General features: G+C 41.7%; 2 protein-coding genes across 3 annotated transcripts in view; both read left to right on the plus strand.

Moving 5' to 3' along the window:
• hivep1 (HIVEP zinc finger 1) overlaps positions 1 to 3,229 on the plus strand; it is a 49,498-nt gene extending 46,269 nt beyond the window's left edge. For both annotated transcript variants that reach the window (XM_020642238.3, XM_065947941.1), the window contains exons 7-8: positions 680 to 1,206; positions 1,492 to 3,229. In XM_020642238.3, coding sequence (XP_020497894.2) covers positions 680 to 1,206; positions 1,492 to 2,610 — 1,646 coding nt within the window. In that variant the 3' untranslated portion in view covers positions 2,611 to 3,229. The remainder of the gene's footprint in view (positions 1 to 679; positions 1,207 to 1,491) is intronic.
• A 3,585-nt stretch (positions 3,230 to 6,814) lies between these two features.
• On the plus strand, positions 6,815 to 9,853 carry edn1 (endothelin 1). Its single transcript, XM_020642314.3, has 5 exons — positions 6,815 to 7,101; positions 7,291 to 7,447; positions 7,796 to 7,945; positions 8,209 to 8,313; positions 8,897 to 9,853. The coding sequence occupies exons 1-5, from the start codon at positions 7,041 to 7,043 to the stop codon at positions 9,012 to 9,014; spliced, it is 591 nt and encodes a 196-aa protein (XP_020497970.2). The 5' UTR covers positions 6,815 to 7,040; the 3' UTR covers positions 9,015 to 9,853.
• The last annotated feature ends 7,398 nt before the right edge of the window (positions 9,854 to 17,251 follow it).

Below are 17,251 nucleotides of genomic sequence, written 5' to 3' on the forward strand. Positions count from 1 at the left end.
TTTTCAAAGCCTTCACATCTCAAACTATGTGAACCATTTCTCTTTAAATCCAGGGGTTTATTTAAAGTATATTGTTATGGATGCAACAGTGACTTAACAAACACAGATCTTTTTATTTGTTTTTTTATTTCAAATAAGACTGCAAATCTTTAAATAGTTCTGTTTATGGCCTGAGATGTAAAACACTGATTGCTCCTCTGTTGCTATGTCGATCAATAGCTTTGCTACGGTCTAATTAGAAATTCTAAATGCAGCTTCTTCCTCTGTTAACTTGAATCTGAGTGGGAGGCATGCACAGCGTTTAGAAAGAGGAAATTGCTGCATCTAATTTTAGAAAAAAAAAAAAAAAAAAAAGAAAGAAAGCAAGAGAGAAGCTGCCTGAAAGCATTCTATGGTCCCAGTCTCTAAGAGCATATTTGTTTTTCCACCTCTGTCTTGTGACGGAGCTCAGGGGCGTATGGTTATGTAGGGTGTTAAACTGCTGCAGCAGCGAAGTACGTCACTGAATCGCATTCTTTGCCGATGGATTCTCTCTCTGTGTTGATGAGAGAGGAGATTTAATGAATGAATGTTCAGTACTCCTAAAGGGACGATCTATTTTCATACCAGCGCTGATGACTCACATATTCTGGGGGTTACCAGGAATAGACTTCCTGCTTACATTTTCTCTCATCAACAGGAGACCCTAGTCAGGTGAGCAGTGCTGACCGTCAAGATTCAGACGGGGATGACTCCGACGGCCCTGATGATGAGGATGACAATGAGGAGGAAGAGGAGGACAGCCAGGCAGAGTCCGGCCTCTCCACCAACCCCTCGGTCTCTGCCAGCCCGCAGCATATCCCCTGCAAAGAGGCTGAAGTCCCTCCTAGCGCCCTCCTAGCCCAGATGTCGATAAGCTCCGTCTCCCTATCTCTCTCCCAGCCCCGAGCTCCTGAATCCCACACACAAGACTCAGACTCTGTCCCCATGATGAGCCCCGTGTCCCTGAGCAAGCAGATATGCATCTCGGGCTCTTTCCACAGCCACTCACCCTTCCCTTACTCTCCTCCACCCGTCGCCGCCACATCCGACTCCTACACCTCAGACACAGAGTCAGTGCACATGATGAGCCCGGTGTCGCCGTGCAGGCAGATGTCCATCGACTACCCTGACTTTGAGGTCCCCCCTAGTCCCCCCGTGCCAGGCAAGGGCTCCAAGCTAGGCCAGGTGAGACCCTTGTATTCTCGTTGTGTTGCTTTTGACCCCTCCCTGCCGGCCTCCCTTCTTTCCTATCCATACCCATACTTAGAATCCTGCATGCGAGGCACATCAACAAAGCTCCTGTGAATGCTTCGCCGAAAAGGTGACTGCGTCTTGTTAGTTCTGATTATGCTTGGTGGATGGATCCAAAACCATTTCACCTTAAACTCTCTAAATATGCAAGGCTTATTCTTCATTTCAGTCAAGAAATGATACTGACTGGTCATTTGTTTTTTTTGTTTTTTTTGACAGGATATCTCCTCTGCCCCTCCTCCTGCTGTGGCCACCAGTGAACCAGGTGTTCCAGTGGACCGGGGGACTCAGACCTCCTTCTATGCTTCACAAGGTCTCATGAACTTTCCTCCACAGGGTCTCTCCCACACACCTGGAGCACAGACCCAAACCCACCTGTTCAGTCACCTGCCCTTGCACTCCCAGCAGCCTTCTCGCCCCTCTTACAGCATGGTCCCAGTAGGGGGGATCCAGCTGGTGCCTGCTGGCCTGGCAGCCTATTCCACCTTCTTACCAATACAGGCCGGTCCCGTCCAACTCACCATTCCAGCGGTGAGCGTCATTCACAGGAACACGAGCCCCTTACCAGCTCCCAACACTCCTCCCCTACCAGACGGCGTGCACACTCAGCCCCTTGTGATGCAAGAGCCTCTCAGTAGTGTTCTGCCCTGCTTCCCCTTAGGGCAGGTCACCGGTCTGCAGTCTCAAACATTACAACCATTAGGTCTGGAGACACTTAACCTCATGGGGCTTACCAACACAGGCCTGGCATCCACACAGCTGCTCTCCCCGCAAGGGCTCACCCTAAACGCCACCCTCGGTCTTCAGGTTTTGGCTGCCAATCCCACTTCCCAAAGCAGCACTGGACCCCAGACGCATGGTCTGCAGATACTTAACTTTGCTCTGCCTGCCATCATTCCTTCTCTCAGCCCTCTCTCCACCTTGAGTCCTCTACCGGGGCCCTCGGAGAGGCAGGGAAGCCCTGAAGCTGCAGGACCACAGCCATCTCAAAGCGAACAAGGTCTTGGTTCTTTACAGAGCTGCACGCCTGGCTCATCACCTGCCCATTCAAAGGTGAGCAGCTCACCAGAACCAATCTCAGGCAGCAGGGCGAGCGCTGGAGGTAACAGTGGAGAGCTCACACAGACTATCAAGAGAGGAGAAAAGGATGAATCCTCTCAGAAACATCCACCATTAGCTGCTGAGAGCCAAGAATACCCGGCTCAAAAGTCACCGGCTGAAGCAGCTAGTGATCATGCACATCCAAGAACTCGGTTAGTGAACAGCTGGCAGAGCGTAAATGAGGACTATAATGAGGTGTCCAGTGATGATGAAGACAGACTGGTCATTGCCACCTGAAAACACCACAAGTGGAACGTTTTTTCTTGCTCTCTTTTTGTAACTCTTGTCACTTTGTAAGACTGAAAACACTTTTCAGGGGATTTGTTTCTTTGCAAATCACCTTTCAAAGCACAGATGCTGACATTCATATTGTATGTGCAATCATATGACAAATATAATGATGACCAATCATTAATTTTTACTTTTATTGTCGGCTCCAGACATTTATCTTTTTTTTTTGTACATGTTGTATAGACAATTGTGCCTTTATGGAGTTTCTTGTTTTGGAACCTGTACATAATTCCTTACAAATTCAGTAGTTGCTTGTGTTTATTTCAAAAATATGGAAGTCAAAGAGGCATACAAATTGAGGATATCAATTTTATTTTGGATTTGTCATTCGTAAATATATGGAAATATAAATGTTGTACTGGTATATGTACATTTCTATGGATAAAGGGGCAATGTTTCTGTGTACAGATGTTGTGTTCAAATATTTATTATAATCCATCTAGTGCCCATTCTGATTCATTAGTCCATAGGTATGTGCGTTATGGTAGCTTTACATTGCTGTATCAATATTCTTAACTGTATCAGTAAAACATTTGTTTACAAACATTAAAATGGTGTCGCTGTTTGTTTTTGTATCAGTAATTCACTAGAAATCTTCACTTCATGTTTTAAGGGGGACTCTGGAGTGGACATTGATTGCAGATGATAATCATTCATATTTCATAAATTTGAAAGTCGGAGAAGTTGAACAATTCTAAGCTATATTTTCTGATAAATACACAAACTTTACTCAAAGAAAAAATGAGTCCCTGGACACTGTATGGAGCTAAAAAGCTACCAGGAGAGTTACAGTGTCTCTGTTGTGCACCCCCCACCATAACTTTCGCATAGCATTTTATCTTCAAACAGTGTTACAGGGACCACATTTCCCTCTGAGGACAGTTTGTGTGTAGAGTAATGAACATATAACACAGAATCTGTACACTTCTCCAACTTTCAAATTTCTACATAGTGCACCTTTAAAGATGTTGATTCTTTTGTTATATTGAATCAATCAGTACAAACTGATGGAAGATACTGTATGTGAGTGCAAACACAAGACTGTGGGGTGCATTTGATTTACTTTGTAGTAATTAACTTGTTTTGGTGCAACATCTTACACCAGGGGTAGCATATTATTTCACATCATAACAGAAACATAGTTGGTAACGATTCTGAGATTTGCTCTGTTTTCAGTTTTTAACAAGTCTGTTTGAGTACTGTTTGGTTTTCTTGCTCTTCTATGATAACCGTATCTTTGGTGTTGGTTGGATAAATCAAAAATATCAAAGAACACGCACAACCAAAAACTAGTAATACCAAAAACTAAAGTACTGGGTGCTGAACAGAAAAACATCCAAAAGTAGAAAGAATAGTCCGCACACCAGATCGCTGCTCCAATGAAATTACATTTCATTTAATGGAAAAATTACCACCTGTAACGTTTGGGGTGGTGTGCACAACTATTCTTTCTACTTTTGGATAAATCAAGACATTTAAAAGCATCACCATGTTGTTAACTGTCATGAGAAGTTTATATGTCAAATGATTTTCTTAAGATTTCCCAATAAAGCAATTAAGAATTTGAAAAATAATTTGCAGATTAATCAAATTGAAAAAAGCTGCTTTTCCAATAATTGCTCACAAGTATTAAAACAAGTATACAGTATGAAAGTACAAGTATAATGTTATCTAGTATGACTAATCAATTAGAGCTCGGAGAAAAAGGGATAGAACTCTACCAATATTTTTGGTGACTATAGTGGATTTTTTACATCACAAGTTAAACGCCTGCAAACCAGACTTTACTGATGGTCAACATGTGATCCTCTGGAGCCTCTCTGACACTACTCTGATTCAAAAGAACAGTCGTGATTGTATTGGTAAGCCTCATCAGGGCTGTTCCACTCTCTTGTCTTTCTGTGTTGCTCATCAGAGGGAGGAATTGATGAAAAAAAAGCAAGAATTTGATGTTTCAAACGGCAAACCAACCCAGCATACCACGTCTTCTAAACGATGACAGCAACAAAACAACCTCTTGATACTCTCATCATCACAGTGACACATCAATCAGAATCAGTAGTTTCTGATCCAACAAAGGGCGCATGATGAATAAAATATTGTGTGTTCCTTATTATACCTTCAATCCAAGAGTCGTATTAATAATACGCTCTCAAAGGAGCAGGTCTAAATAAAGAAATCCAGCACCAATAAGGGAAACTTCTGTCTTATCTCAAGAGGCTTTACAGCGATAACGTCGTGTTCCACCTCATTCAGAGGGGTGACTCATCCATCTACAGTACAGACCCCCATCATCTCTCCCCTCCTCTCACAGGGGTGGATGTTTAGCAAAGCAAACAGTGACCCCTAGAGGACATTATGTGCAAGTGCTAAGACAATTCAAAGGCTGAAGAAGTTAAGACCTCATAGGATTCAATAACTCAAACATGGTCAGATTTTCTTTTTTAACCCATTTTTATGAAATATCACAACAGTTTTATGGTTCAACTATGTAAACTTGAGTGTGCACATTTAAATGTTCCACTAATGCCTCTCTCTTCTAAGTTATTTTTGTTCTTAAAGGAAAAAAAGGCTAAAAGGCCATTAGTGCAAACTGTTCCAGTAGTGAGTGGAAACTCTAACTCCAGCTCTGATTGGGGGCCTCAGAGCCACAGCAGGTCAGGATACTTTACTCCAGACTTTTCCATGTTGAGCATGTGTGCACACATACGCACACACATCAACAAAGTTCATGTTCCACTGTGCCCACAGCGTAACAGAATAAGTGATTTAGGTAAAGCACCCCTCAGCCTACAGGGTTAATTACAAACGAAGGTAAAGGAAACATATGATTAACAGGCTGTTTGACCTTTCAGCAATCGTTCATAAATTCATAAAACGTGGAGCTTGTTGTGTTGTTTAATGGTATGTCATTTATGGAAAACAAAATGGGTATCACACTATGTACATTGTCTTTGTATGTAAAAAGCATATTAATTGCTAAGTAAGATAATATACTATTTTATGAAACTAAAATGAAGAATTCCAGGATTGAAAAAGCTTCTGTTTTCATTTCTTTAAAAGTCGTTGTAACGGATGATAAAAGTATTTATGACCATATTTTTGAGTGTTGTGTCATATGATGTCTTACTTTAACATCCCACATCGTAGGAGGCCTACATGAAGAACGAGGTCGAGACCTGCAGGATGTTTCATTCATTACAATACAATAGAATCAGGATAACAGGTTACCTCATAGACTATAAATACTGATTTAGATACATGAAGCACTAAGTTATATTCATGAAACACTTACTAAAGCCACTTTGTTGTTTTTAATGAAAGTTGTTTTTATCTCTGATGGATTTGTATTATAATTAAGACATTATTGTTGTTTTTGTTATTTCACAAAATATTTAAAAACTTTCTCAAGACAGTGGTTTATAAAGTTTATTATTTTTTGTAAGTCATTACATTTTGAAATGTTTAATCTCTACCAAGACCTCTGCCAAGGGGACTACAGATTTTTACATCCAGTGTCTATTGTAAGTTTTTAACTCAATAATTATATTCTGAGGGACAGAGTGGGATGTTTTATTTAGAAAAGTTTTTTCCCAAACTCAGATGCTTAATCCAGATCATGATGAGGGCTAAATCCTCTCCTACCATACAGGCAGAATCATAGTTAGCAAAAAATGTATGTAAAAAGTTGCCCTATCAAGATCATGGAGGTCAAACATAAAGGCATATTTTACAAGATAGCTGCTTAGAAATAATAAGAAGAATAAGAAGTACTTTGATTGGTGTAGATTTTTATTTCACTTCTGCTTTAGTAATATTTCTGTCAATCTTAAAAACATCATATCTGTATTCTGCTTTACACTTACATTCTGTATGCAATATTCACCATTAAACGGGGAAATGAATCCTGTAGCTTGACTGCCACCTGCCGTCTTAAAGTTGCAACTGCAGCCAGCTCATCCACCAGAGTCCAACAGGAGTATGGCACAGGTCGCATTAATCACCCCCCCCTCCCCATCTCAAAACCAAGGCATCTCAAAGTCCTCACGGCGCCGTATCAGAGAGCAAATACTAACAAACAACACAGTCTGGATACGAGCCAAAAGGACAAGACTGTATCTACTGCACAGGAGGAGGAGGAGGAGGAGGAGGAGGAGGAGAGAGAAGCTCTCTGGTATAAAGTCAAAGAGCTGCACATGTGGGGCCACAGTGACAGAGAGACTCCAGAGTGACTCCTCCACGCTCCTGCGTAAATCTCAAGAGGATAATCAGCGAAACACTTTGCGAGGGAGTGATACACTGGATGCTTCTTTTTTCACTTCTGCAGGATTATACGTTTTTTTTTAGCACTATTCTGAGTAAGAAGAGTCTGGAAAATGGATATATACGTTTTGATTTCTGTGTTGTCGGTGATGTACTCCTGGATTGTGTGCACAGGTAATTGCGTTTCTGTTTTTTTTGTTTAAGAAGTCGCACTTGAATGACTTATTTACGCACCTACACTTTATCTCATAAAATGTGTAACTTTCTCTGAAGTGTCGTTTAGCCAAACTTGCAGCACGATGTTTGCTTTGTGCATAGTCTTGTTTGATATGCAGTGTATTGATTAGAATGATTCCATCACAGTGCTGTCAGCGCCTGCCGGAGATCTGATGCCCACTGCGCATCCCAACGCCACCCAGGTGCACCATGTGCGGAACAAACGCTGCTCCTGCGCCACTTTCCTGGACAGGGAGTGCTTCTACTTCTGCCACCTGGACATCATATGGGTCAACACACCTGAGTAAGTCACTACTAGCCTGACACCTTTTCTCTTTTTACAGCAGTGATGCAATTCTAGCATCCCGCAGTCATTGTTCAATACAAGACAAAAAAACAAGTCAATGCATTTCTAAAACAAATATCATTTTGAAACGCAAAAAAAATATGGAAGTTAATTTTTCATGAATGGGGTTGCGAACACTCTTAAAAGTGTAACTTCAAAGAAGTTTTCTCGGATAAATTTAAATTTAAAAGTGATACAAGCTTACTTACATATATTTAAACAAACCTTTTGAACTTTAAGTGCTCGGTTTTTTTCCGTTAATTTAAAGAGTTTGGATTTTAATGGTGTCTCTGTTTTAATTTTCAGGCGCGTGGTCTCTTACGGATTGGGCAACGTTCCCAGGAGAAGGCGCGCGGTCGCGGACTCCATGGCAACCGGCGGCGGAGCGCGCTGCAAGTGTGTGCGTGAAAACGACCCAACATGCAGAAACTTCTGCAGGCTGGATAAACACCCCAGGTGAGTGATTGTGATTTTAAACACAGCTTTAAAAAAACAAAAAACATCTCGAGTACAAGCAATAACAACAATATGGATCATATGAGCTGTCAGGGATGCTGGGAATCGCCCGAGTCTATCTTTTATTTTCATTGTTTCCAATACGAGTGGGAACAAGTTTAGTCAATTTAAATGGCTCTGAATGTGTCGAAACTGCAGGCGTGAATAATTGAAATGTGAATCCACTCTCATCTGTGTGTTTTTCTGTGCGCCTCCGCTCACAGGTATGGGACATCGCCAGAAACTGTGATCCACTCCGCCGAGGGCGATGGTTGCTCTGAGACTCAGTGCAAACACAAGCTGGCAGCCGACACAGGCAGGATTAAGAGGTAAAACAATCCGTAGGAGGCTGAATTCCCTAAAGTCTATTTGCAAAACAAATGTACATGGCAATTACAACACACAGCTCTTTTGTGTAAAATATCTCAGGGTGGGTGCATAATATTTCCCAGAGTTCAGATGGGTGAGCCTGAGAGATAATAACAGTCAGCACGTGTTTTGAGTGGAAAGAATTTTCGAGATTTAACCCTCAAGCAAAGAATTCCCTGTAAATGATGATGCCTGATGCCTGAGCAGCATTATAAGTATATTTAAGAGTACGATAAGATTGTGTGGAATTTACCTTCAGTGAGCTGCGTTAACTTTCCACTACTTATCTGTGAGATTAATGACAGTGTAGAGCTCCTCTCTGCACACAGGTACGATCATGGTTATACTTAAAACCCTGACAATTTGAAACACAAACTTCTCCTCAAACATGTCACACCAGGGGTGTTCTGCATGACACTTGGCATACTTTTTGAGTATCAGTGACTGAAAGCTCAAAATCCACCCCAGATATTGCTTTACCTTTTACACAACTGGAAGATTAAAGGGTCAGATGTCTGATTGCTTCTCCGTCTTTGTTTTCAGGATGAGGAACAGCAACAAGAAACGGGTGTCACCTCTAGCCGTCAGGGCCGCCTTGAGAACCCGCCTGCTGCTGGAGAAGTGGAGGGTGAGACAGCGCCACAGGAGCACGGCCTCCTAAAGAAGACAGCAACAGCAACAAAAACTCCACACCTTGTCAAATAGAGAGGGAGAAAGAGTTTTATAACTGTGGATCTTTTCTCTAAAGGCCATCGGTGGAAGGCCATTAGAGCGCCCCAATGCGCCTGACAGGCGTACTCCATGTTGGCTTGGGGGAGGCGTCTGCAGAGAGCTGTTAGTCGCACTCAGAAGAACGAGGTCAGAGACCGTACAAGGAGTCTGGGTGAAAGGAGATAAGCTGAACAGAGGACTTGGCCCCTCGTCTGCAAAAATCAAGGACGGCGATCGATCCTTAAGGTGTCAGGGCCAGACTCTGTTACTCCATCGGACTCCACCAAAGAGCATTTCAAAGACTTTAAAGGAAGGATTCAATATAATGTTACAGATTATACAAAACCACTGCCATGTATGGGTGAAGGCAGTCCCCACTTGTTATATTTTATAAAGCCATAACTTTGGCGAGCTCACATAGAAGGGATCGTGTGACAGTTTTCCACTGGCTGAAATGATTTACTGGATTGTTACAGAGCAGGTCGTCTTCCTGTTCATCAGGTCATTGTAGCGTCGCACTGCAGTCGCTGCTGGGAGTTTTCTCCACTCGGATGTTATCACTCATAAATGATAATTTAATATTTCACTTAACATGTGTCATCTATATTGCTCGCTACTATCTGATGTATTTATTTATTCTTTTTTTTTGTAATTTGATGTCCATATTGGTCTGTCACGTTTTGCTTGGTCATTTCTGTGAAATGTTTTGTCACCGAGGTGCCAACATTTGGCCCAATTATAATAAATGTATTACACTTATTTAAAAAAAAAAAAAGACTGTTTCATCTCCTTCATCTTTGACGTGTCATCAATCTGTGCTGTATTCTCGTGTGAGTTTATTCGACTGAAAAAGGTTCTTATGTCTAATAAATAAGAAATAATCCATCCCAAGAACAGAGAAATGGACCGACCGAGGCATCTCAAATTCTCTGTGAACGTTAGGGCTGGATATTTCCCACAGCCACATGATACAATACATATCTTGATAAACATTGATTTTGGATAATGACCATGTCCTACACAGAATTCATGACAGCAGCTGATGAGAATAACAGCAGAGCACAGGCATATTAAGGATCCTACAACTTAACACACCTCAATTCAGATCCTCAGAGATCCCAGAAATACTTTCAAATATTTAAATCCCAGAGCTATGGTAACAGCGTTATTGTGAACTGCAGCTGTATCGATTCTGTAACATCTGCATCGATGCATGTATTTGCAGGGAGCACATGACGATCGATATTTTGAGCGCCGCCCTTAACGTTGAGTTTTTGTTTTTTTTTACATCCCAGGTGTAACAAAACCAGTCTGGGTTCAGTGTGAGAGGCTTGTAAAGGGGCTGAAAGTGAAAGAGAAACATGATAAACAGAGAGTTGGAGACAGCCTCAGACGTGATAACGAGAAGGTGTTGACGCGGAAGACAACGAGGCAAAGAGCGATGAATACCTCGAGCGGCCCTGCCCTCTCATCTCGTGCCAAAAAAATACAACCAAGACACGGTTATTTCTGAGTGGATTTAAGGTTCCTCTCAGCAGCTCTGATCTCAAACACACAGATATCCAGCACAATGGGTTTTTTTTTTTCTTCTGCTCTGTAATGATCACTTTGCTTTAAAACAGTTTGAGATATATCTACCACCTTCCAGCCTTTTCCAGACGAGTGACTCAACTGTCATTCAACAGAACCTGAGTCAATGTTAGGACTGTTTGTTGTTGTTGCAGATTTGGGTCATTATACTTACAGCCGGGGCTCCCTTCATTTGGCTTTACCTCTCCTCCAGGAGTCATGCTCTCTGTCTGTCTCAGAACCCGACACCTTTCACAGATATTAAAGTTTCATCTTGGGCTCATAAATCAACTTTCATCTCATTTCAGTAAATCACTCATCAAGCTCATTTAGCAGCTGTCAGAAGTGAACAGTATAATACCTATTAGCAAAATACCAACTGTGTAGAAGTAAACAAAAGGGCTTTTTGATGCAATCAAATCAGGTTTAAAATAAATTTAGATTCAACCGCAAAATTTTCTCACTAGACTAGTATGTTACTCTTCTGTTTTTGAGCTCATGTGTTAGTCCAAAGACATGCTCGTTAGGTCAACTGGTGACTCTAAATTGGCCCGTGAGTGTGGCTGGTTGTCTGTCTTATGATCCAGTGTTGAACAGTCCAGGGTGTACTCCAGCCCCCCACGATCCCGAACAGGAAAAAGCGGTGAAGAAAATGGATGGATGGATGGATTAATCCAATTTGAATTTCACTGTATGGCAAAACCTATTCTCCCAAAGCATCCCTCAGTAAGCCGTGTCCGGTGAGCATTGATCAGAGAAACAGAGGAGTTGTAAACTATCAGATGAATTTAGATCAAATCAAGTTATTTCTCTCATCACGATTGTGTTTTCTAACTATGCACAGCAGAGATGAAAGCAGAGTCAGTGTGCTGCATTAATCTGTCAGATTTGTCCTCACATTACACATGATCTCTGTCGTGCTTTGGATGAATGTCATACAAATTGTTTTTGGGCTGGGTTCAAACATTGGTGCGCCTGAAAACGCTCCCATCACTCATCACACTGGCAGCGGAGAACAATCCAATACAAATTGGTTGAAAAGTCTCGTCTATGCAGCCCATTTAGCAAACAAATCCACACAGGATTCTGAGCCCCGGGGGGGTTACTGAGAGAATCTGTTGTGTCTTCCTGCGTGCACAGTCCAATCATAACAATACTGATGTCATATTTTCCAGACAGATCTTATTTTTTGTTTGCAAAATGATTTTAAACACTTGTCTGCAGCAGGGGGACCATCATGACGGCGGACAATTTGAGGACAATGGAGGGAAAGCTTCGATGACACGCAAGAAATGCATTCAGCTGGATTTGATCAAACGATGCAGGTACAGAGCGAGCTGGACCGCGTGCCAAACAAAGCTCCGGCTATTAGAAGAAGATCTGCTGATACGGTGCTCTCATGGGGTTTAAGAGGAAATGTTATCAAGAGCACGAGAAACCAGCAAAATGTTCGATACAGCGAGTTACATAACCCGTGAAACTTAATAATATTAACGGTGCTTTCCCGTTAAAAGTGGCTCCATTACAACATTTTGTTACATATCTATCTCTTTCAGGTTTATTATCATGATGCATGATGCAACAGGAATGCATGACAGGTTTAAGATCAGTAATCAGCGGTGGAAGAAGAATTCAGATTCAGATTTGATAAAGCCAAAGTAAAAATAATCCTGCATCCAGTTTTTTACTCAAAAATGTCCCATACTAAAATAAATGTACTTATACAAATGGCCTTCGTTGTTGTTTTTTATGGTAATAATACGGTATTTATTTTAAAGATTTCACTTGTTGGTAGCATTTTAAAGCTGTTGGAGAAGTTTAATTGTAAAAAAGCAGATCTGAAATCTCATTTGTAAAGTTTTCAAATGACTCAAGTTAAGTAGAAAGTGCGGCAGTATAAGGTGGGATAACAGACAGTATCATTGTAAATCTCTTCCATTGAAAGTCACTCTGGTTCTGTAACACGGTGACTGCACAGCTTGTTATCAGATCACCTTTATCAAAATGACCGCTCCGTGTCGGCTTCTGTGACTCGGCTATTTCAGGCTTATCTGCAACAACAATCACTTGCCCTCTATACGTCATGAGGCAGCCGCGGCTTCATTGAGCTGTCAGTCCTGCAGGAGCTTTTTCTAAGAGAAGAAGCCTCCCTGTACCTGCTCACTGAGGAGGTTAGCAGCATGCAGACGGACCTGGGAGCCGACACAATGGCACTTACCCTCCAAACTATGCAGCTCTACGAGCGGGAACTCCCCTGAGACATTAGCTTCTGGCATAACTCATTAGTCTATTGAATAGAGCCAGCGCTAACATAATACCCCATTACACAGCAAGGCATCTCCTCAGCTCCACAGGAATTCTCGAGCTCGGGAGCCGCACAATAGGACTGTATGCGAGGAACGTCCGGGCGGGGCACTACTGGCCTCGACTTCTGACGTCCGACCGAACTCGACACTGCCTCCACGCCCTGTTTTCTAACTAACACTCCCAGCGGTGCCAAAGCATCTCACGAAACCCTGCTACAATGCAACCAGAGGGGATTTAAACCCTGGGCCTGGCTGAGTCAAAGTTAAAGATTTGGTAGAAAAAAGGTCACCAGGAGTCACGGGGATGACTAAACACCACAAGAGAGCCCTCAGGATTTGTTGCACTTTTAGTGTTTTCAAGAAAGTCAGACGGGCGACTTCTCCTCTGTGGTTTGTTTTTGATTCGTCATCACGTCTGCGCTCGCACAGATGACACACTTTTCCAGAGAACCTATTATGGGATTCTGTGCAGGTATCTCTCAGCACTCTGTCTGCCACTAATCCCAACTCGCAGCCTGACCCAACCCAGCGGCTGCCTCCGATAAATACTGGGAGCATTACAGTTCTATCCCTGAGATATTTAGAGAATGCTTCAATGACAGACGTGAAAGTGAGGACGAGTGCCGTCTGCGGCCGCGTTCCTGCTTTTCCCCTGGCTACATTTCACATTAATGAAGTTGGAAATCAAAAAGAGTGGGGGGCCCTGTCATCCATGCTCGTACGCACATCTGGAGGGAATGTTCAGAATGCAAGGAATTGTACACAAAGTTTCAGGAACGCATCGCAGCTTTGAACCCTGTTGTCCAAAACCAGCTCATGGATGATGAAAAAATATGCAACTTATATAACAACTATAAACACTTGATGCATATGATGAATAATTCATGCATTATTCAGCACTTGAAGTCATTATTTGCATTTGTGTTGACACCGTTCACAGGTGTTAGTTTGAAAGCCTTCCAGATGGAAACATTCATCAATGTGTGATGGAAAGAGCCTGAGGGCGAGATATCTAGAAAGTACAGTTTAACTCCAGTGAAAGCTTTGAAACAACATCATTACCTTTAAAGACACATACTTTCTGTCATCTTTAAGTCACTCTAGCAGCATAGCTCCAGGGATGATAAAGTGGTCCTGGCACAGCTCTACAGCTACTGGGCGGATTGGAGGTTGACGTTTTGGGTTCAGAACATATTAAGTAGACAAACATGGACATGGATTTTCATTAGATTTTAAAGATCCCCACAGGATGAATCCTGAAGACTTTTGTGACCTTCTGATTTCTACCCTTGCCACCCTAAGGGTCTGTGACCACCTAAGGGCTAAGTGTTGTCAGCGCTCAGCCTCCTGAGTGCAAAAAAATGCCCTTTAACAGTTTAACTTTTGGACCAGCGCCGCACTATTCAATGCCATTAATGGACACAGGTCCAAATTAACTCATTTACAATCGATCCATCCCTTTTCCTCAGCTTATCAGCGGTCACGGTGCAGTGGCAGCAGGCTAAGCTAGTTGATCTAGATGTCCTTCTCCCCAGCAACACTTTCAAGCTCCCTCCAACAAGCTCTGGGTCTTCTGGGATCTCCTTCCAGCAACGTAAGCTTCCAAAGGAGACGCCCAGGAGGCAAATTAATCAGATGCCCAAACCACCTCAACTGGCTCCTCGCAATGCAAAGTGTTAGTCGCTCCCACCAGATGTATTTACTTTTATAAGTGAAATACTTCAATAAATACTTTGGGACAAAATCTGCTGGCATTAAATGTTTTGCAGGATATATTTTAAATGTTTTGTTGATCCAACATTTATTGGGTGGAGAGCTGCTGAATTTGGTACATTTATCAGGATCACCTCAGGAGGAATTGTACCAAATTTCATCCAATGACTTTTCATTTAAAGTCTTCTGAGCACAAAAATACAATTGTCCGATACTCAGTGACATCATTGTTCAGGCTAACTTGAAATTACAAATGCTTTTTGAGGCTTTTTTGTCTCTATTGGAAAGCTCAAGAAAGAGAGGACCACAAACCACTACGAGCAGGACTTACAATATCTGGATCGACCACAGAAGCTTCTCCAAGTGTGAATTTATTAGAAATCTTTCAGTTTATGACTATTTCTAAAAAAGTAGAAAGCATCACATTGCAAGTGCGAACATGTTGATGTTAGCATTACCTCAAAAAGCAACTCTCTGCTTTGTATCACAGAGCAGATTTACTTAACAACTGTTAACATGCTCAGATGTGAAACACTTGTCTACATCTGCTAAACATCAGCATGTTAGCATTGCAATTATGAGCATGTTGATGTTAGCATTTACCTCAAAGCCCCTCTGCATCCTGGTTACAGCCTCACAGCGCTGCTAGCACGCCTGTGAACCCTGCATGATTTCTCTGAGGGTTAGCAATAATCATACAAATATAACTTCATAAAGGTTATCTCATTCCAATAATAATCTTTTTTTTTTTGCTGACAGTTAAGTGCTGATATGGGACCCAGTAAAAACATATGCTATCAGAACAAACACTGTACTGAGCCAACACTGCAAACACACAGATACCAATCTGATGTCGGTTTCTAAAGATAAATTTTAAAGAAACAAACACTTCCATGATAACACGTGTTATAAATAGCAGCTGTGGTCCTTGGTCACTGTGTTTGTTTGCATTGCTAAGCAGGTAGAGATTAAGCTTTTATTCGGTCTCTTTATTTCTCGCTCTGCCTCCTTCAACACCTGATGAAGGACCCGTAAGGTAAACGTTGAGAGACGCTGATGGCTCGAATAAAGCAGCGGAGCATTTTCCTCTTACCTTCCTTTATGAGCTACACTTTAAAGAATCACATTTCAACAGAGATCAATGCCATTATCCCAGTTTTTGTTTGTTCAAGCATGTTAGCCGTAAATCAGTCTGACGATAAGTGTGTTTGAAAGAACAGCTTTTTCTTTCTGGATAAACTTGTCCATTGACACCCTGTTGTGCACATTTGGTTACTCTGCAGTAAATTAATTCTCCAAATGTCCTTAAATTAGTAGAGATAAAAGATGATAATGAATTAAATTGGAAAGCAATCTCTATTCACAGATTCTAGTGAATCAAAAGGGGAAATGGTTCCTTTGTTCGGCTCATTCCGCTGCAGTATGCCAGACTGAAGCCTCAGTGTAACTTACTATTTGGAGTTAAACTGAGACCTAGAAACAGATGAACCAGAGGGATGAAATAAAAAAAAAGAAGTAATGCAGTTTATTTTTGCAGACATATTTAGAGGGTAGAAATTTGCAACGCTTTAAACCCGAAACAAAAGATGGATAAACAAGATACTCATCAATGCAGTGCACAGAAAAGGACGTTTTCGCTGGCAGTCGTTTATACCCAAAGACTTCACCATCACTCCCAGAGTCATGAATCATCATCAGACATTAGCACATGAGCTCAAAGTTTGTGTTTTGAGTTACACAACTTGTGCAAAAATGTTCAAACTAGTGCGACGAAAATACCATGAAAAATATCATCTTTAAAGTAACTGATTAAGTACTTTCTCTCTTAGTGTGCGATTGTAAACAGTTTGACATTTTGTTGGAATGATGAAATAGTTGTTGTTTTTGCTTTAAAACTGAGTTTACATAAACCTAATATTGTGCTTATTTATTCATATGACTCTCTGTGTAACTTTTCTGAGGGAAACTAAAGCAAAGGCTCTCCCAGTCTGCATGCTTTACATCGCTCTGCTGGAATCCAACCAGGTGACAGCAGTGTCGACACTTCATATAGAAAAGTTAATCCTCCAGCTGATTGTTCTGCTTTGCTTTTGTAGGTCATGTTGAGGTATCAGTGTTAAACTGTGACTGTTTCGTAACAAGTCCAAAGCTCCTCAGACTAAGTTCACGGGTGGAAATGGAGTCTGGATGCTTTTAGGTTAGCTTAGCATTAGGACAAGACAGTGGACAAGAATAAGGCTGCTTTTTAAACCGTCTGCTACACTAGTAGTGTGAGCTGATTTGGCCCAAATGCAGTATGCAATATGCCAAAAATACCCAGATATCATACAGAAAAATTCACAGTATGCATCAGATCAGTCTCCCTCATGTACTGTTTCCCGCAATGCGCCAGGTCAGCGATCGACATGATGGGCAGCATGCAGCCATCGTATCGGGAAATAATCACAATCAGACCAAACCACACAAAGACACCACCAATTATCTTTTTTTTTGATTCTCAAAATCATGATTATCAACTTTTATCACTTGTCAGCTCTTTTTTTTTTATTTCGTAAGAGGATGCTTCACTGTAGAATAGTTTGTTGTAATTTGGACTGTT

Source organism: Labrus bergylta, chromosome 19 (genome assembly GCF_963930695.1).
Source record: "Labrus bergylta chromosome 19, fLabBer1.1, whole genome shotgun sequence".
In the NCBI taxonomy this organism is placed as follows: Eukaryota; Metazoa; Chordata; class Actinopteri; order Labriformes; family Labridae; genus Labrus; species Labrus bergylta.

What these genes read in the sequence shown, in the direction of transcription:
- edn1 (XM_020642314.3), top strand. Translation starts at nt 7,041, where the DNA reads ATGGATATATACGTTTTGATTTCTGTGTTGTCGGTGATGTACTCCTGG. An exon ending in CTCCTGGATTGTGTGCACAG is followed by an intron (nt 7,102 to 7,290) that starts GTAATTGCGTTT and finishes ATTCCATCACAG; the next exon opens with TGCTGTCAGCGCCTGCCGGA. An exon ending in GACACAGGCAGGATTAAGAG is followed by an intron (nt 8,314 to 8,896) that starts GTAAAACAATCC and finishes CTTTGTTTTCAG; the next exon opens with GATGAGGAACAGCAACAAGA.